Raw genomic sequence first — 19235 nt, forward strand, 5'->3', positions numbered from 1 at the left:
GCTGGACAGTACCTCTCTGAGACCTGCTTTCATTGCTTTTGGGTGTATGCCCAGAAGTGGGATTGCTGGGTCAGAACGTATTTCTGTGATTAATTTTTTGAGGAGCCTCCACACTGTTTTCCACGGTGATTGTACCAACTTACGTTCCCATCAGCAGTGGATGGGGGTCCAGTTTCTCCACATCCTCATCAACACCTGTGTTCTGTTTATTGGGGTTTTTTGTTTGTTTTTTAATAATAGGCATCCTAGTGTTGTAAGTGGTATTTCACGGCAGGGGTGTTCTGCTTTGCATTTCCCTGATGATTATCTTTGGAGAACTGTTTGTTCAAGTCCTTCGTCTATTTTTTTAATAATTTTTTTTTTTTTAATTTTTATTTTTTTATTTATTTGAGACAGAGAGAATGAGAGACAGAGAGCATGAAAGGGAGAAGGGTCAGAGGGAGAAGCAGACTCCCTGCCAAGCAGGGAGCCCGATGCGGGACTCGATCCCGGGACTCCAGGATCATGACCTGAGCCGAAGGCAGTCGCTTAACCGACTGAGCCACCCAGGCGCCCTCCTTCGTCTATTTTTTAAGTGGGTTTTTTTTAATGGTTGAATTGTAGGAGCTCTTTATATATTCTCTATATTAGAACTTACCGGATGTATGATTTGAAAATACATTCTTCCATTCTGTAGATTATTTTCACTCTCTTGATGATAGTATCTGACACAAAAGTTGTAAATCTTGATAAAGTCCGACTTACCTATTTTTTTCTTCTATTGATTGTGTTTTGGATGTCGTATGCAAGAAATCATTGCCAGGTCTACTGTCATGAAGCTCTCCTCCTATGTTTTCTTCTAAGAGTTTTATAGTTCTAGCTTTACTAGGCCTTTGATCTATTTCAAGTTAATTTTTATATGTAGTGTAAGATAAGGGTCCCACTTCTTTCTTTTCTATGCTGATATCCAGTTTTTCCAGCACCATTTGTTGGGGAGACTGTCTTTTCCCACTTTAAATGATCGTGATGCTCTCATGGAGAATCAGTTGACCATGTGGAGCCTGGCTGTCTCAGTGGGTAGAGCATGTGACTTTTGATCTCAGGCTTGTGAGTTTGACCACCAGGCTGGGCTTAGAGATTACTTAAACGAAAGAAAGAAAGACAGGGAGGGAGGAAAGGGGCTGGGGAAAGGGAAAGGAAGGGAAAGAGGGAAGGAAGAAAAGAAAGAAAAAGAATCAGTTGGCCATATATGTGAGGATGTATTTCTAGACTCTCGTTTTTTTGGTCTATATGTCTGTCCTCATGCAACTATCACACTATTTTGATTACTGTAGTTATGTAGTAAGTTTTAAAACTGGAAAGTGTGAGTTCTCCAACTTTGTTCGTTTTCAAGATTGTTTTGGCTGTTTGGGATCCCTTTAGATTCCATATAAATTTTAAGATGGAGGGCGCCTGGGTGGCTCAGTCTCTTAAGCGACTGCCTTTGGCTCAGGTCATGGTCTCAGAGCCCCGCATCGGGCTCCCTGTTCAGTGGGGTCTGCTTCTCTCTCTGACCCTCCCCTCTCTTGTGCTCTCTCTCTCTCAAATGAATAAAATCTTTAAAAAAGTATAAATTTTAGGATGGGTTTTCTATTTCTACCAAAAAAAAATGCCATTGGGATCTTGATAGATAATTAGTCTATAGAGCACTTTGGGTAGTATTGTCATCTTAACAAAATTAAGTCTTCCAATCTATGAACATGGAGTCTTTCCATTTATTTATGTCTTCTTTACTCTTTTCAGCACTGTTTGTAGTTTCTAGTGTACAAGTCTTTCATTTTCTAGGTTTAATTTATTCCTGAGTATTTTATTCTTTTTTTTATTTTTATTTATTTATTTATTTTTAAAGATTTATTTATTTGAGAGAGCGAGAATGAGAGAGAGAGAGAGTACATGAGAAGGGGGAGGGTTAGAGGGAGAAGCAGGCTCCTCGCTGAGCAGGGAGCCCGACGTGGGACTTGATCCCAGGACTCCAGGATCATGACCCGAGCCAAAGTCAGACACTTAACCAACTGAGCCACCCAGGCGTCCCCTATATGTATCTTTTTTTTTTTTTTTTTAAGATTTTATTTATTTGAGAGAGAGAATGAGAAAGAGAGAGCATGAGACGGGGGAGGGTCAGAAGGAGAAGCAGACTCCCCGCTAAGCAGGGAGCCCGACGTGGGACTCGATCCCAGGACTCCAGGACCATGACCCGAGCCGAAGGCAGTCGCTCAACCAACTGAGCCACCCAGGTGCCCATCTTTTTTTTTTTTTTTAAAGATTTTATTTATTTGACAGACACAGTGAGAGAAGGAACACAAGCAGGGGGAGTGGCAGAGGGAGAAGCAGGCTCTCCGCTGAGCAGGGGGTCCGATGTGGGGCTCGATCCCAGGACCCTGGGATCATGACCTGAGCCGAAGGCAGACGCTTAACAACTGAGCCACCCAGGCACCCCCTAAGTATTTTATTCTTTTGAATGTTGTTATAAATAGAATTGTTCTCTTAATTTTTTTAATCTAAGCTAGTGTGTGGAAGTGTACTATTTGTGTGTTGATTTTGTGTCCTGTGACTTTGCTGAACTTGTTTATTAGCTCAACAGTTTGTGTGGAATCTGAAATTTTCTGCATATAAGATTGCATCATCTGTGAAAAGAGGTAATTCTACTTCTTTCTTTCCAGTTTGCACGCCTTTTATTTCTGTTCCTTGCCCAATTGCTCTGTTTAGAACTTCCAGTGCAACATTGAAAGCGGGCATCCTTGCCTTGCTCTTCATAGAGAAAGCTTTCAGTCCTTCACCCTTGAGTGTGGTGTTTGCCGTGGGCCAGCCACACATGACCTTTATCACGTTGAGGAGGTTTCCTTTTATTGTTAGTTTATTAAGTGTTTTTATCAAGAAAATATGTCAAATATTGTCAAATGTGCTTTCAATATCAGTTGAGACGATTGTGTGTTTGGTTTTTTTTTTCCCCTTTATTTGGTTAATATGGTGCATTACATTGGTTTTCAGATGTCGAACCATCCCTGCATTCCAGGAATAAATCCTGCCTGGTCTTGGAGTGTAGTCCCTTAACATGCTGCTGAGTCTGGTTTGTTAGTATTTTGTTGAGGATTTTTGCATTGATGTTCATAAGGGATATTGGTGTGTGGTTTTCTTGGCGTGTCTTCATCTGGCTTTGATAACGAGGTAATACTGTCCTCACAGAATGAATTAGAAAGTGTTCCTTCTTTTTGGGGGAAGAGTTTGAGGATTGTTGTTGTTGATTCTTCTTTAAATGTTTGGTAGAATTCACCAGTGAAGCTGTCTGGCCCTGGGCTTTTCTTTATTGGAAGGTGGGTCTGACTCTGTGTTGAAGAATAGGTAACATCGTGAAGCCGCCTCCAGGGTCACTCAAGGTCACACAGGCAGAGAGAGCGAAGCTGAGATTTGGGACCATGTTTCTGTGGAGAACTGTGTTAGGCAGATGGGCTTCCTGCCTTTAGCCATTTCCCAAATCCTTGGTGTGGAGGAAGGGCCCATACTCCTGTCTTGGGGTGGAGTCTACACCCTGTCCTCCTGCCCCATTTCCCCCCCTGCACACCCCTCCTCCTCCCTCGTGGACAGCAGAGGGCCTGAGACACAGGCTGCCATAGCCACTGTGGCCAGAGGGATGTGGACAGGCGTTCTGTGTCACTCCTCCTTGCTGCTGCCTCCCTACTGGCATCGGGGACCAGAGAGCCCGAAGCAGGCTGCCGTGCCCAGCCCTGGTCCAGGGGTGCCATGCGGCCACCCTCACTCAGCCTCCTCTGGGCTTCGGCCTGTGCAGCTGAGGTTTGGGCCCTGCTGGGTTCCTTCAGGGAGTGCCCACGTGTGCACCTCTCGATTTCATGTCCCCTCCTGAATAGAATCCCTGGATGTCTGAGAATTTAATGTACTTCCAGTAACTCATGGGTCAAAGACAGATCATAAAGGAAGAATAGTAAAAATACCATATAGCAAAATGTATAAGGATACCTGGGAAAGAAAAAAGGCTAAAAGTGAGTGAGTTAAGCTTCTAACTTAAGGACAAAGGATAAGCCCACCACAGGACGTGGTCAGATGAGAGCAGAGATTACCGGGAGCGGAACAAAGCAGCAGGCTGGGGATGGAAGGGCAGGTGGTCATGGAGAGACCGTGTCAAGGAAGAACCTTCAGCGTCCCCTGACCACTTAGATGGCCAGGGCACAGTGATCCCCTCACTTGTGTGGTCCCGCCGCCAGGAGAAAACCAGTCCACAGACTTTCCTCTGTCCTCTGTTTACCCCAGGACCTGTTTTTTAAGTACACTTGGAATAACTTCTTGCACTTCCAAGTGGAACTATGCATTGCCGCCATCCTGTCCCATGCTGCCCGGGAGGACAGGGCGGAAGCCAGCGGACCGGAGAGCGGGGTGCAGCTTCTGCCCGGGAACGGGGGCCCAGACACCACCCCGCCTGCCGCCAGCCGCCCTGAGAGCACAATGGTGACCCACGTAAGTCCGGCGAGTGACCTGTGTTTTGCTGTGTGCCCTGCGCATCACTGCTTGCTGAGCCCCACCCTCAGTGTGTGGATGTCGGCACTAACGCTGGCCGCCCGTGGCCACCCCTAATCCTCCCAGGACGTTGATGCGCTGCCCTCCCTCCACCCATCAGACTGCGAGTCACAAAGGAAGTGTCCACGTTTGCCAGGGCCACTGTACTGGGGGAGCCGAGGCGCCGGAGGGGGAGGGTCTGCTCCTTCCAGGCCAGTCTGCTGTACCCTGTCGTAGCCATGAAGGAAAATGCAAGGGAAAGAGAGAGCAGGAGTCGAAAATTCTCATGAGAAATGCTCTGGGATTATGGACCTTTTGAAACTACATTCTCTCTCCTTTTCCTTGCTCGCCCATGAGTGCATGATGGACGCTCACCTCCGGGACTGCCCACAGCTTTTCCGGGGCCTCAAGCAGGCACACCCCTGGTGTCTGTGTCTCTCTGCCCTGAACCGCTCTAGTGTTGTGTCTGGCAGAGAGTCGGCCTCAGCAGGTGTTTGCTAAGGAGGAGAGGAAGCAAGCAAATGCCCGGCTGGGTGCTGTTGAGAAGTAGCACTGACGCCCCTCCCCGTGTCAAGGAGCCCACTTAGAGATGCTTCCCTGGCAAGGCCCGGGGCTGTGCAGGGACAGCCCTGACCCTCAGGCTGGCTGTGAGGCCCACACAGGAGGGGCAGAGGCTCGGGAAGGCCTTGGTCTTTGGTGAGAGTCCCCATAGAAGGTGTGGCTTGAGCGCGTCCTGCAACGTGCAGGCCTGAGCTGGACAGCAGCCCAGGGGGTAGACAGCTGGGGGCAGGCGACTTCAGTGGTGAGGGCCACGCGGGGGTGGGGGTGTGCAGGGGGCCCCGTGTGGGGTGGGGTGTGAGTTGAGTCACAGAACAAACGTGCAGGCACAGCAAACAGTACTCAGGCTCACTCCTTGCTTCTGGACACAGGAGGTGGGAGGAAGCCAAGGGGAAGGAGCGGAACTGGGCAGCCCTCGGGGGACCTAGGGGCTGCAGAGAGGCCGCAATGGTGTCCCTGCCCACAGTGAGCCTTGTGCTCATGTGCCTGCTTCACCGTCTGGGGGTGGGTGGAGGGGAGTGTGCAGCCCTGTAGACCCTGACCAGTGTCACCTGGCCCTCTAGCTGTTCCAGAAGTGCTGCCTGGTCCAGAGGATCCTGGAGGCCTGGGAAGCCAATGATCATGCTCAGTAAGAACCCCCGGGGGGCTGCAGGGGGTGCCTGAGGGCCCAGTGCAGGTTTCTGGGGCCACCACGGGGTGTCCAGGAAGGGGGTCCTTTTCCTGGATGAACACCTGGAAGTGCTGTCCAGGGAAGGTCAGAGCCTAGGGGGACCAGAGGAGACAGGCCCGAGCAGCTTTATACTCCACCCCCGCCCTCCCCATCTGTCAGCCAAGACCCCATCTTACACCCACAGTGTGTCCTCAATTCTCCCATCTCCCCACCCCAGCCACCAGCCAGTTCTCACTGAGCCCTGAAACCTCCCAAGCGCATCTAAGCTACTTCCTGCTGGCTTTCCTGCCCCACCCAGCTAGGATCTTTCTGAAACACACAGATGGTCTCACCCTTGCCTAGAAGTCTCGACCACCCAGGTCCCGCAGAGGTGTGGCCTGTGGGGCCCAGTGTGGGCAGCCCCAGCCCCACCCTCACCCTGCCTTCCCTTGGCCCTGCTGACTTCTGCTCCCAGGGGCTCTCTGACCTCACCTGGTTCATGGCCCACATACTGCTGGTACAGAACCCACCAGTTTGCATCCTCTAGAATACGTACAACGTACAAGATGGGGCCATCTGTCCTTCCTTGGGCCTGGTCCTTGCAATACCCACTGAAGCCCTGGGCGGAGGCTGCTCTTGTACATTCTGTATTTGTGCACATGGGCACCTGTTGGGGGGGTACTTCATCGCTGTCACTGAGGGTCCACGACGCCCCAGAGGTTAAGACGGCAGGCTGACAGGCCTTGTCCCTGGCCCTGTCCTCCTGCGCCCTGGGCAGCTCCTCGCAGGCCTCCCTGTCCCACAGGCGCTCTCCTGACCCCTTCCTCTGCCAGGCTGGGCTCACGGGCTCAGGGGCTCACCTTTGCTTCCTCTCCGGGGCGCCGTCAGGCTTTTAAGACAGAGAACATGGTCAGAAGCAACTCTGTCCACTCTGTGACTCAAGTGCTGCATTTCTAGATGTGTGAGCATTTTACATCTTCCTAATACAGGAGGGATTTTAAGAGGTGCCCTTCTGTTGGGTCATGTGTGACAGATGAGAGGTTGAACACAAAGCTGCGTGTGCATGGCAGCGTGGGATGGAACGGTGGACAGAAGCCAGGCCGTGGGCCTCAGGGTGCATAGGGCTCGGTGAGGGGGAGGCAGTATGGACACCGGGCAGAGAGCCTGGCAGAGACAGGCCAGCTCTGAGCCGCCGGCCTCCTGCAGCAGCCCCTGCCCTGGCCTGCCTGCTTCTGGGTCCTGTGTGTCCATTCTTGATCATCCCTGGGTCAGCACGTACAGCAGAGATGCACTGTATTTTGGTCTTTCTGAGTCTTCTGCCCCACTGGGTGTTCCTTCGGGTCAGCCAGCTCTGGGCGGAGCTGGGAGGGCGTCGGGGGCTAGGACAGGTCAGAGGTGTCAGAGTGGGTCGAGGGACACGGCGTTGGACCAGGCCTGCAGGGCGGGCGGAGGCCCATCAGGCCCTGCTAGCATGGAGGTCTGGTCTGGACGGTGGGGTAGGAGCAGTGCGACTGGAGTTACTGGCTGGCACAGAGCGGGTGCTCTCCAAAAATGAGTGTCCTGCAGGTAAGGCTGTGAGGAAGGATTCGCCGGGGCGGGGTGGGGGGTAGTGGGCACAGGGAAGGCCATGCGGGGCAAGGTCAGGGCCCTGGTGGACACACAGTGAGGCAACCCCAGTGGCCCCCTGGTCCTGCCGCTCATTCCAGGGCAGCGGGCGGCATGAGGCGCGGCAACATGGGCCACCTTACCCGGATCGCCAACGCGGTGGCGCAGAACCTGGAGAAGGGCCCCATGCAGACCCACATCAGCGACGTCATCCGAGGTGAGCCCTTCCTGCCCTTGCTGCCTCTGACCCCTGACCCTCAGCAAGTGGTAACTGCACTGGAGTCAGATTGCTTTCCCACGTGGAACCTTCTCTCAGGTGGGCCTGGGTCCCAGGTGTCCGAACAGACGTCCGTGGGGGGTCTCCTTGTTCCCAGAGACCCTGTCCGGTGCCAGCATTCAGGAGCACAAGTGGCCCAAGGTTCTCCTGCGCTCTGCTCAGGGACCACCCGAGTCCTGTCTGAATGCCGCCCTCCTTTTCTGACTCAGGCAGTTTTGCAGACCTTTCCAGCACGAGTCTGCGGAGCTGGGGGAGCTGCGGGAGGTAGCCTGTGTGCTCGAGAGTAGGCTGTGGGGCCTGAGCAGAGGCAGCCCCTCCTCTGGTCGGGCCTCACCTCTGCTCTCAGCCTGAGACACCCCCACCCTCCCGACCTGGAGCCCCAACACTCGCACCCCTTTCTGGCCCTCATGTCCTGGCGTGGTTCAGACAGGAAGGCGGGCAGCTCAGAAGGGTCTGTGTGACCCCGCTAAGGCGGACGATGCCCGGGCCAGCCTGAGCAGGATGTTGAGAGGCCCCGGAGCTCGGGTGGACAGATGGACAGATAGGTGGAGTGCATGAGTGAGTCAAGGAGGCTGAGGGTGGACAGCAGCCAGGACTCCCCAAGGTGCTGGGGTTGGTGTTCTACCAGCTTCCTGACCAGGAGTCTTCCTCAGCCCCATGTGGGATGCTTGTGCTCAGTGAATGGTGTTTGCACAAAGGAGTAAGCTCCGTCGGGAGGGTCCCCACAGGGGGTGTGGGAAGGTGGTCATGCTGCAGCCAGGCCTCAGGTGCCTGATCCTGGAGCAGGCACAGGGAGATGCTGGGGCTCATCCTCCATCATGCAGCTGAGGAAGCTGGGCCGCAAACGGTCAGGCCACTTGTGCAGCAGGTGTAGACCTGTGGCCTGGCCACACAGGCTGTGGTCTGTGAGACCCTCACAGGGTCTCAGCTGTGGTCCTTGTGGCCCATGGCCAGAGGTGAGCTGAGGAAGCTCTGGGTGGCCCTCCAGGATGGAAGCAAGGGGGTGTGCGGGCCCGGGGAGGCTCCCCACAAAGGGTACAGGTCGGGGTGCAAGAGGTGAGCCCAGAAGCTCTCTGCCGTGATCTTCCGTCACCGGCTGCAGACGGACTCTTCCTGGGGCTGTGACCTTTCCAGAAAACAGGCACACACAGGCACATGGGTGGGACGGAGAGGGCTGGTGGCGGGCGGGGGCAGGGGGTGCGCAGAGAAGGAAGCTGGGCTGTGTTTCCTCAGCAGTCCTCCTCCCTGGTTGCTTTGCAGCTACCTGCGCGCCAAGTAAGCTCAGGGCTCCGCGCCTGCTCAGTTCAGGCCCTGTCCCTGTGAGCGCCCTCGAGTTCCTGCGGGACCCTTGGCCTCCTTCCCTTCCCACAGCCCTCCGATGTCCCCTCCGGGCTCTCCCCACCTGTGCGCGGTAGCGCTGACACCTGGTTCACCAGCGGTGCTCCCCTGCAGGGCTCCCTGCGGACTGCCGAGGGCGCTGGGAGAACTTTGTGGAGGAGACCCTGGCGGAGACCAACCGCAGGAACGCTGTGGACCTGGTGAGGGGCTTGGGGGGCTTGGCTGTTCCCGCCGCACAGCGTCAGCTGGTGCAGTGGCCATGCCTTCCTGTCTGTGTGGGCGCGCGTGTGCACAGTGCGTGTACGTTTATGTGCGTGTGTGCGTGCGTGCATGTGCAGTGTGCGCGCGCGTGTGCACACTGCGTTATGTGCACGTGTGCGTGCGTGTGCACAGTACTGTACGTGCGTGTGTGCACATGTGCACGCGTGTGCACAGTGCGTGTACGTGTATTGCGTGCGTGCATGTGCAGTGTGCGTGCGCGTGTAGTGAGTGCACGTGTGCGTGCGTGCGCGTGAGTGCGTGCGTGCGCACGTGTGCACAGTGCGTGTACGTGTATGTGCGTGTGCATGAGTGCACATGCGTGCGTGCATGTGCAGTGTGCGTGTGCATGAGTGCGCGTGTGCATGTGCGTGCCTGTGCATGTGTGCGCGCGCGTGCAGGTGCAGTGCATGTGCATGAGTGCACGTGCATGTGTGCGCGCGCGTGTGCACAGTGCGTGTGCGTGCGTGCGTGAGTGCGCGTGTGCGTGAGTGCATGTGCGCACGCGCGTGCGTGAGTGCGCCTGTGTGCACGCACGTGTGCTTGTGCGCACCCACGTGGCCCCGCCTGTGTGCAGTGGAGTCTCCGGCTCCGTGTCCTGAACACAGACCTGTCCGGCTTCAGGCCCCACTGGCCCCCTGAAGCCTCAGCAGAGCTCCCTCCCTGTTACACCAGGACCCCTAGTGTGTTCTTCGGGGCTCCTAATGCCCGAGGCCCAGTGTGCCCTATGCTGAGGGGAGGGGCTAGGGGGCAGGAGCCCCGGGGGGTGCGGGGCTCACGTCCACCCACTCTGGCTGTTTCAGGTAAGCACCCACCACCTTCACCCCTCGAGTGAGGATGAGGACATGGAGGGCGTTTTCCCTAATGAGCTGTCCCTGCAGCAGGTGCGTGTGGCCACTCTGCACACCTCCGGCAGCCCTGACCCGCTCTCGGCAGCCCTCAGGCCTCCGGGGCGTGCTGGACGGCGCCCTGCTGAGCTGCCACGGCAGACAGCCCAGGGGAGTGTGCTAGTCCCCACGCACCAGGCTCGAGCAGGGGAGGGGCCGGAGGTGCAGCCCCTGTAACAAGGGGGGGACCCCCTGAGCCACCTTACATCAGTAAACCCTGGGGGATCTGGTGGATGATCTTGAAACTTAAAGGAAACGAAGCTCTTTGGACACAACCCTGCATTGTTGTTATCCCGAGAGGTTAGGTTGGGAGAAGCCGAGAAGCACCAGTGGGTTTTTCTGGGAGCAGCCTCGGGCTGAGGCCTGCCCTGCCTCACCCTCCCTGCCAGGCTTTCTCCGAGTATCAGGTCCAGCAGATGACGGCCACCTTCGTGGATCAGTTTGGCTTCAACGACGAGGAGTTTGCTGACCAGGATGACAGTGTCAAGTGAGCTCCCAGGATGTGCCCGGGGCTGTCCACCCTGGCCGGGATCCTGTCACTGGGGAGCCTCCCTTGCACACCACGGCCCCCATTTGAGCCTCCTTCTTCTCCCACGACCTTGTTCCCTGTCCCTTTTGGAAGGAGCTGGGTTCTGCTCAGTGTGACCAGGTTCCAGGCTTGCGGCCTCGTCCTGCCTGGCCCTGGAGGCTGTCCTGCCACTTCCTCAGCTGAGGGGCCGGGCTGAGACACTCTCAGCGATGGCAGGTTGTCACCGTGCAGACCAGGGACAGAGTGGACCCAGGTGGAAAAAAGCAAGTGTGTGTGAGGAGGGAGGCGGGCTCAGAGAGCCGCCCCCTTTGACTGAGGCCCCCGTCTGTTTTACCCACGTGGCCGGTCGCTGCCTGCAGAACTGTCCACACCCTTGGACTTGGCTGTGCTCCTCCCAGGAGGTGCAGCTGCATCTGGCATCCGCCAAGGGCATGAGCGAAAGTACCCGGCGCATTGGGCAGCCCTGGCGGCAGTCAAGGTGCTGAGTATCTCCCTTGTTGCAGTGCTCCCTTTGATAGGATCGCGGAGATCAACTTCAGCATTGATGCTGACGAGGACAGTGTGAGTCCTCTGCTCCATGCTCATTGGGTGTGGGTGGGGACACAGTGGTGGGTGGGCAGCAGGGGGAGACAGGGCCCCCATCCTGTGAGCCCCTTGCCTGGCTAAGCCCCTCTGGGAGCCACGTGTAGCTACGTGGGTGCTCTTGCTTGCAGCCCAGCGCAGCTCTGTTTGAGGCCTGCTGCAGTGACCACATCCAGCCCTTTGATGATGACGAGGAGGATGACATCTGGGAGGACAAGGAGATGCACTGCACTGCCCGGGTGACGGCCAGAGCCAGGTGTGAGGCCCACCTGTCTCCCCAAGCCTCCTGAGGCAGAGAGGCCCCAGAACGCTGTGTGCGCGCTCCCAGCCCTGCCCCAGCCACGATGCTCTGGATGCACAGGACAGGATGCTCCCAGGGTCCCCGTGTGGTGCTGGCTGGGGGCTGCTCTGACCATGTGTCTTTCCCCAGGTTTGGGGGTCCTCACACCTCAGAGAGCTGTTCCAAGAATGGCCTGGAGCGTGGAGGCCAGGACAGGAAGGAGGGTTTGGAAGCAGACAAGGATGCCGCTCGGGCAGGTGCCCCTCTGGCTTCTACCCAGAAGGAAGGTCCTCGCTTGGAGGGTGGCTCAGAAGGTAGATGCTGGGGACACAGGGTTCAGGCTGGGCAGGGGACTTGGACAGGGACACAGGCCCCGGCCGGCCTGTGCATGGTGGGGGCTGCAGTGGGCTTTTGTCACCTGCTCACTTGATCTGTACGAGCTTTCGAGCAATGTTCCTGAAGGTGGCACTTGTCCCATGCCCCCAGCCGTGGTGGTGCAGGATTGGTGGCAGACCCCGGCTGCCCCCTGCCCCCAGTTGAGGTTACCCTAGCCACATTGTCACAGTTGGTGGCCTTGACACCACTGGTCCACTTCTTGTGGGGTCCCCGCAGCTCCGGGCTTCAGGGCCCTGAAGGCAGGTGGGGCCGACCTGTGGGTCAAGGGTGCCTGGACTGCTGTGTCTTCCCCCAGCAGGCACCTCGTGGACGGTGTTTGACGAGCCGGTGAACTCGCCGGCACCGGCCCCGGGAGTGGCGGTGGATGTGGGTTCCAACGTGTGGGCAGCCAGCACCCCCAGCTCCTCGGCTTTGGAGGAAAAAGGCTGGGCCAAGTTCACCGACTTCCAGCCTTTCTGCTGGTGAGGTGGGGCGGGCCGGGAGGTCACCCCATCTGCCCTTGGGGGTGGCATGTCCCCAGAGGGGGCTCAGCCTTGCCTTCCACAGCTCCGAGTCGGGGCCTAGGTGCAGCTCCCCAGTGGACATGGGCCACGGCGATGCCCAGGATGGCCCGAAGCAGGGCCCCGAGAGAGCCCGTGAGTAGGAGGGGCTCTGAGCACAGGGAGTGGGAGGATATGGCCAAGGCCCCTCGGGCTGTGTCTCCCTGGCGATGCTGGGCTTTGCAGCCAGCAGTCCTTGGGGTGCAGATATGACCGGCCTGCCCCATCCACACTGCTGGGAGCCTTGCTTTGTCCGTGCAGATCACCCCCATGCACTGCGCCACCTCCCTGGCCATCCTGGGGGCTGTTCAGGGTCCTTGACCCCGAGCCCCTCATCAGACAGGCTTGGAAGCCCCACAGGGCTGAGTGGGGGCCCTCCGTGCCTGGGGGAGGACCGTCTCTTCATACAGTTTCTGTAAATGCACACATGCACACGTGGGTTTGAGGACCCTGAGGCCGTGCCCTGCGGCCCCTCTGTCCTCCCTGGACGTCAGCAGCTCCGTCTTGTAGTAGGCCCGGCTTCCCCATGTGCCTGGAGCGCCTGTGTCACCAGGAAGGCCCCCTTGGTGGTCTCCGACCACAGTGAGGACGAGCAGAAGATGGCTGGTGCCTTGGAAGCTGTCAGTCTGGGTCCCAGCCGGGAGGCTCCCCTGCTGCCCGCATCAGTCCCCAGGTGTGCAGGATGGGGTGGGCACAGGGTCCCCAGGGGCACACGGATTTCTGGCTGTCCCTGGCACTCTGCTCACCTGGGAGCAGGCTGACCCTGATGACCTCATGACCGAGGATGCTGGCCCTAGGGGGGTTGGGACGCCCATTTATCTAAGTGGGAGCCAGGGGTCAGGGGCATTTTCATTGAGATAAAGCACAGGGCCTCAGGGTCCCACCCTGGAGGCTCGGAGTTGGGGCTGCCTCACCCCTAGGTCTTACTGAGGACAGTGGCCAGGGTTTTGGGTCTCTGGCCGGCTGAGCTGCCACCCCAGGATCTGGGGTTGCTCCATGTGGTGGGGAGAGGGCACAATGGCCTTTATGCCCCACTCAGCCTGCACCTCAGAAATGCCCTTCATGCTCAGACAGGATGGGGGTGTCTGAAGACCTCGTTGGGCCACGTGAACTCTGACTGCAGGCATCCTCCCAGCAAGCTTCTCCCCACGCATCCCTCCCTCAGGCACAGGAAGAAGGTCCAGGCCTTTGGGATCTATCGTTGGACCGACCCCTGGCTGGGTCTGGTGGGCTGGGGGGCGGGGAGTGGGGGGAGTGTTAAGGAGCTGTGAGTTGTGAAAATAGGGAACTGGGGGCCGGTGGGCACTTGAGAGAGGTGGTGGTGGAGCCGAAGCTTATAGGGGCAAGGGGGAAGGTCCCCCAGCAGAATCCCAGCAGGAGGGGACAAAGACCAGGTACATGACTGCGTGAGTGGTGTGGTCTCTCCTTCCCCCACAGCCCGCTGCCCCAGCCCTGGGGGTCCCAAATGGTTTTGGGGCTTGGTCCATCCCATTGGTGGGGGTCTACTCTGGCTCACAGCACACTCGTTCTCAGGACCTCAAACAACATGGCCTGTCCTCGTTAGCCCCCTGCCCTTGGGGGGCACAGCCTGGAGCCAGCGGGGTCTCAGTGTTTACAAGCGTGGGTCAGACGAGGGGGCAGGGCACCAGGGCCGATGCATGGTGGCTCTTGGATTACAGGTGCACATCGGGTTCTTGAATGGGTTTAATTCTTTCTCAAAGTTCAGAATCACTGCAAGTCTTAAAACCTCTTCCTTTTTTCCTGACTCCCCCACCTACAAACCACCTCTGCTCTGAAAAGCAAGTATGGTCATTGTGAAAGCAAGCATGCATTTCCAGGGCTGTCTGCACCAGCATTCCCAGCCAGCCTGTGGGGAACCCCCAGGTGATGCCCATCTGGGCCAACACGTGGTCACCAAGGCTTAGGGTCTGTTTCTTATGCTGTCCGTGGCTGCTCCACCCTGCCTGGCTCCCAGGGGTCTTGTGTGGTTGGAGGTGGTCTCACATGTACCAGAAGCAAGCACTGGGCAGGTGTGGGCTGAATGGGGAGCCACGGGCTCACTCTCCTGCTGGGCTGCAGCGAGGAGGGCCAGTGTCCTGAGGTCACCTATTCTTGCCCTCTCCAGGCGTGGGAGGGAGCGTTCCTGGGCACATGGCCTGCGGGCCCTCCCATAACCCGGCGTGGGGCTGGGGGCTGTCTGGAGAGGGACCAGGTGTCGGGGGGCAAGCTTGGGATGCGCGCCGCCTGGAAGGTCTGGGGCCTCAGTGGACAGGCAGGTTGTCTGGTGCTTTTAGCACTTGGGGACGCAGAGCTGCCTTGGCCAAGTGGGTCCCTGGGCTACCCTGGCGGTGGTCCAGGACGCTGGAGCCTGCGTTTGCCATACAGGGCGGACACGCTGTCAGACCCCACCTCCCCCACGCCTGCAGAAGCAACCTTCACCTCGGCCGTGGCTGTGCCCCCCGAGGCTGCTGTGGCGGCCAGCCCAGCACCGAGCAAGGCCAGCCCTGCCCCAGCCACCGTGGCAGGCTCCCCGGGGCCTGTGGTGGCCATCAGCTCTGCGGCCCCAGCCACGTGCACGGTAGCCGTCCTGGGCACCGTGACGAAAGACAGGTGAGCAGGTTGGGCTGGGGGGGCTGCACGGGTCTCTCGGGCCCTGAGGTCTCCAACCCCCACCCGTCCTCCTACAGGAAGATGGACTCACCACCCCCTGCAGGAGCCGCCTTGAACGGCCCCGTGTGATGCTGCTGCCGCCCAGCCACGGCGCGCCCTTATCGAGAAAACTACCTGGTGATGCAATTTGTCTTTTTTAATTTAATTTAATTTAATTTTAAAATAAATGCTGCATTGGTAGGGCTGCCAGTTGGAACCAGTCGGACAGCCCGGCTTGCGTCTCTCCCGCCTGACCCCAGCTCCGCGCACAGCAATAAGGCCTCAGACGTGCGCTCTGCCGGCGGGAGCCGGGGGCCACGACCCCAAGACACCGTGCGCACGGAGGGCCGCGATGGGCATGGATGCCATGGGCTCCGAGCCTCAGTTTTTACGGATTTTTTTTTTAAACAAACGCAGGAAAGAGCCACGTGTTTGCACTTTTGTGTCCAGCCACAGCAAAGGGTCTCCTGGCTCTGGGGACAGATGTGGGTCTGGAGCTGGACTGGCCAGACAGGGTCTTAGCTGCCTAGTGTCCCTGGGAGCTGGCCTTGAGCCAGGCTGCAAAATTTGACTGCCTTAAAATAAGACCCTCACGGCCTGGTGGGGCAGTTGGGGCACCTGGCGGGGGCTGGCCATGGGTGTGCAGGATGGGGCGCAGGGGTGCGGAGACTGGCCTCAGCGGTGCCAGGTGGGGTGGGGTCTGCACCTGTTGGGGAGGGCAGGGCCAGGCCACGTTGTCCTGGAGGGGTCTGTAGGATTATTTTGTGTGGAGTCCATTTTTAATGTTCTGATAATCTGACAGGGCACCCACGACCCCAAGTCCCAATAAAAGTTGTGTTATTCTTACTGATAAGCCTGTGTATTGTTAAGCTGCAGGCCCTGGACCCCAGCCTGACCGGCGTGGCCGCAGCAGGGAGTCCCCAAACCGGAGCGAGTACTGAACTGCTCTTTTTAAACAAGCTCCGCCTGGAGCTCGCGAGCCAGTGCTGTCCCCAGGGCCGTCCCGTCCTCACTGGCTGGGCAAGGGGGGCGGCCAGCAGGGCCTCCCTGGGCACTCAGGGCCAGGGGGTGGGTCAGCCCACTCAACAGCCTTGGTCCTGCACTGACCTCACCCTGTGGCCCCTGCTTTGGTGACTTCTGACCTCCCTCCCAGGGACAGCCTCGTGGCTGCCCGGCCCCCGTGTGAAATCAGGTGGGCATAGGGCCCCAGGTGTGGATTTCCTGGGCCTTGGGACCCTCAGTCCGATAGCTGTCCGTGTGGCCCAGAGAGAACCGGGGGCTCTCCTCACGACTCACCTGACATTACCTGTGGGTCTTGCCTGTGTCCACACCTGCTGCTGACCTCCCCCCAACAGGTGCCACCACCTGCTGGGCATCCCCCGCACCCCACCTGGCCGGCTCAGGTGCAGGTGGAACTCACATTTGTGTGGGAAAGGAGAGGGGTAACCCCAGTGGCACCCATCACGCCCCAGACAGAGGCCAGGGCATGGAGAACGGTCAGGGCCTGAGGCAAGATCCCAGGAAGGGGGAGGGGCGGGCATTTGGAGCAAACTCCCCAGGACCCCCAGCCCCGACACGTTGTAACCCGCTGCCCCTCAGGGAGCCCGCCCTCATCAGCATCTCCCTCCCATCACTCCCTCCTCTAACCTGGGACTATCCTCCGGACAGTCTGGCCCCATCTGCCCTTTTAGAGCACACCTGCAGATGGCCACCTTCTGTCCAGGGGCTGCTTGGGGGTGCGGTGGGGGGGAGTGCCAGCCCCAAGACCACCCCCGAGGGTGGCTGGGCACCAAGCAAGGGCCTGATGAAGCTGCCTCCCCCCACCCCCGGCACCAGCTCGCCCCCCCCACAGTGGACGTGGGCCCCGCAGAGTGGCTGGCGGGGGCTCTGGACGGGCCGAGGAGACACAGGCATGTGCGTGTTGTTAGTTCTCTCTTTATAGACTCTGGTTCTAGGAACAGGTTGCCTGTGGCCGGCCAGCTGGGACCACATGCTGAGCTGGGGGTGGGGGGGTGTCTATTTACAGGCCCACCGCGAGGGCTGTACCATGGCCGCCTCCCGGCCGGCGCTCACCCATAACTGCAGAATAAGTTACAGCTGGCCAGGCGGGCGGGGGTGGGCGGGGGTGGGAGCTCGCAGGGGCTGTACACCTAAGTTTGGGGGGTGGGACCTCAATACTGTCGAGGGTGGGGGCTGTAAACATGGCCGGGGGGCCCTGCCCACCCCTAGTGGTCTCTAACGACGGGACGTGCAGCAGCTGGAGCAGAGCTGGGCTCAGGCGTCTGACAGGCAGCTCTGGATCTGGTCCACCCACTGCTGGGCTGAGGGCACGTCCTGGGCACAGAAGTTGTAAACGCGACGCGTCGTCTTCACCTGGGGACGGCCGGTCGCTGACTCCACGGTCCCACCCCACAGAGCCCCCTGCCCTGCCGTCCCTGGGCCCCGGCCACAGCTCACATCAAAGAAGGCCTTCTCGTCCACGGTCTTGGGGGCACCCAGGGTGGGAGTGCCGGGGGCCACGGCCTCCACTTCTGCCAGGTCGATGACACCCTTGCACTCCGTGTCCACACGGTGGTCATAGTAGCGCAGCTGAGGAGGGGTCCGGGGGGGGGGGCAGGAAGTCAGGGCAGCGCTCCCCCCTGCCAGCTCCTAACCCCCCCCAGCCCCCCGACCACTCACCTGGTGCTTGGTCTTGTCCAGCACGAACCAGCGGGCCTTCCAGGGCTTCATGAAGGCCCCCTTCTTGTACAGGGTGCCCTCGTACGACCTGCATGCACAGCAGGACCAGGCCGGCCATCAGGGCCACCCCTACCCGCCGAGCCAGCTGAGCCCCTGCCCTCAAACAGACCCAGGCTGGACTCGAAGGCTAGACTGGCCAGGGGGTCATGAAGCTGCCCTGGGGCTGTTCTTAGAAAAGAAAGGAGAGTCCCCATCCCTCGCCCCTTCCCTTGCCCCTCGCAGGACAGGACACGAGAGAGGGTCTAGCACCAGGGTCTCAGGGTCTCTGGGAAGCAGCTGCACGTGCAGGGCAGGTGCCCTCGGACGAGGAACGCGCAGCAGGCGGGTCCGGGGAGGTGACCGTGGCAAGGTGGCCCCTCTCCAGCCTGCCAGGCCCCAAGCTCACCTGGTGCCTTGCCTGCCCTCACGGGTACCCCACAGCTGCTGTCCCTCTACTCCTGGTTCTACGTCCCAAACCCCTTCCAGAAGAGCCCTCCTGCTTCTCACACGGTCAGCTTATGCCTGGGCCACCATTTTGGCATCACGGCCTCCCTCACAAATCCTTCCACCTAAGGAATGGCCAGGAGTCCCCTGAGACGCCGGCCCCCACCCTGAGAACCGCCCCAACCCAGTGCCCCAGCTCCGAGGGTTCCACGGCAGAGCGGGAGGCGTCCTCACACCTGTTCTCGCTCTCGGCGGTCTGGAACTGGCTGTACAAGGTGCTGGTGCTGCGGCGGGCTGCCTGGCGGGAACTGGACGCCGTTGAGCCGCTGCTCTGGTCGCTGTCCAGGCTGAGGCTCAGAGTGGAGCCCACAGGCCCCTCCTGCAGGTACACACCTAGCGAGCGGCGGTGGTGGGGCACGCTGGACACCAGCAGGGAGCTGGGGGTGCCCTGGGAGCAGGAGGGGGGCCTGTGTCAGGGCCGGTGGCCGCCACCCCTCTTGACCGCAAGCTCACCCTGGCCACCCACACCCACGCCCGCTCACACGTCCGTCTGGCCGGCCCTCGAGGCGCTGTGCTGCCTTCACCCGATCCCAGGTGTCCTTCCAGCGCTCAGGGGGTCGCCCCAGCTCCGCCTCCAGCCGCTGCAGCTCCTGGGGGAGAATTGGAAAACTAAGGTCACTCAGAAGAAAATACCCAGACCGAAATACATTAAGACAGAATCACGGAACACAGGAAGTTGAAGTGACGGAAAGGTCTGACCTGTATTACGGGAGCACGGAAGTGGGTGAGGGCAGGGGATGGGCAAAAACAATTACCGGGAGAGAACAAAAATTAGTTGTGCAAACTAACAAGGAGCGCTGGGCAGAGGTGTGGAGCTCGGGGACGCTGACACGCATGGATCCACAGGGTGGCACAGGAGAGGGCATACGAGAGCTCTAGAGATGCAGAGGCCGGCTTGAGTCCTCGGCCAAAGTAGACCGCCATGGGCCAGGCAAGATGTCA

General features: G+C 58.9%; 2 protein-coding genes across 7 annotated transcripts in view; one reads left to right on the forward strand and one right to left on the reverse strand.

The window, feature by feature from the left end:
* PPP6R2 (protein phosphatase 6 regulatory subunit 2) overlaps positions 1-15924 on the forward strand; it is a 71078-nt gene extending 55154 nt beyond the window's left edge. Inside the window, exons 5-18 of the mRNA XM_081819020.1 lie at positions 4210-4485; positions 5646-5710; positions 7438-7553; positions 9066-9151; positions 10013-10093; positions 10486-10583; positions 11129-11186; positions 11339-11463; positions 11638-11801; positions 12182-12344; positions 12430-12518; positions 12933-13095; positions 14808-15032; positions 15110-15924. Of these exons, the coding sequence (XP_081675146.1) occupies positions 4210-4485; positions 5646-5710; positions 7438-7553; positions 9066-9151; positions 10013-10093; positions 10486-10583; positions 11129-11186; positions 11339-11463; positions 11638-11801; positions 12182-12344; positions 12430-12518; positions 12933-13095; positions 14808-15032; positions 15110-15161 (1761 nt within the window). The 3' untranslated portion in view covers positions 15162-15924. The remainder of the gene's footprint in view (positions 1-4209; positions 4486-5645; positions 5711-7437; positions 7554-9065; positions 9152-10012; positions 10094-10485; positions 10584-11128; positions 11187-11338; positions 11464-11637; positions 11802-12181; positions 12345-12429; positions 12519-12932; positions 13096-14807; positions 15033-15109) is intronic.
* Positions 15214-19235, reverse strand: part of SBF1 (SET binding factor 1) — a 29705-nt gene continuing 25683 nt past the window's right edge. For 4 of the 6 annotated variants that reach the window (XM_081822738.1, XM_081822735.1, XM_081822737.1 and 1 more), the window contains 5 exons: positions 18776-18883; positions 18470-18681; positions 17751-17838; positions 17529-17660; positions 15214-17444 (listed from right to left, as the gene is read on the reverse strand). In XM_081822738.1, the coding sequence (XP_081678864.1) occupies positions 17346-17444; positions 17529-17660; positions 17751-17838; positions 18470-18681; positions 18776-18883 (639 nt within the window). In that variant the 3' untranslated portion in view covers positions 15214-17345. The remainder of the gene's footprint in view (positions 17445-17528; positions 17661-17750; positions 17839-18469; positions 18682-18775; positions 18884-19235) is intronic. The other 2 variants (XR_014145981.1, XM_081822736.1) reach the window with 2 other exon arrangements.

The sequence above is a fragment of the Leptonychotes weddellii genome, chromosome 5, assembly GCF_054177405.1.
Source record: "Leptonychotes weddellii isolate Sample4059 chromosome 5, ASM5417740v2, whole genome shotgun sequence".
NCBI classification, from domain to species: Eukaryota; Metazoa; Chordata; class Mammalia; order Carnivora; family Phocidae; genus Leptonychotes; species Leptonychotes weddellii.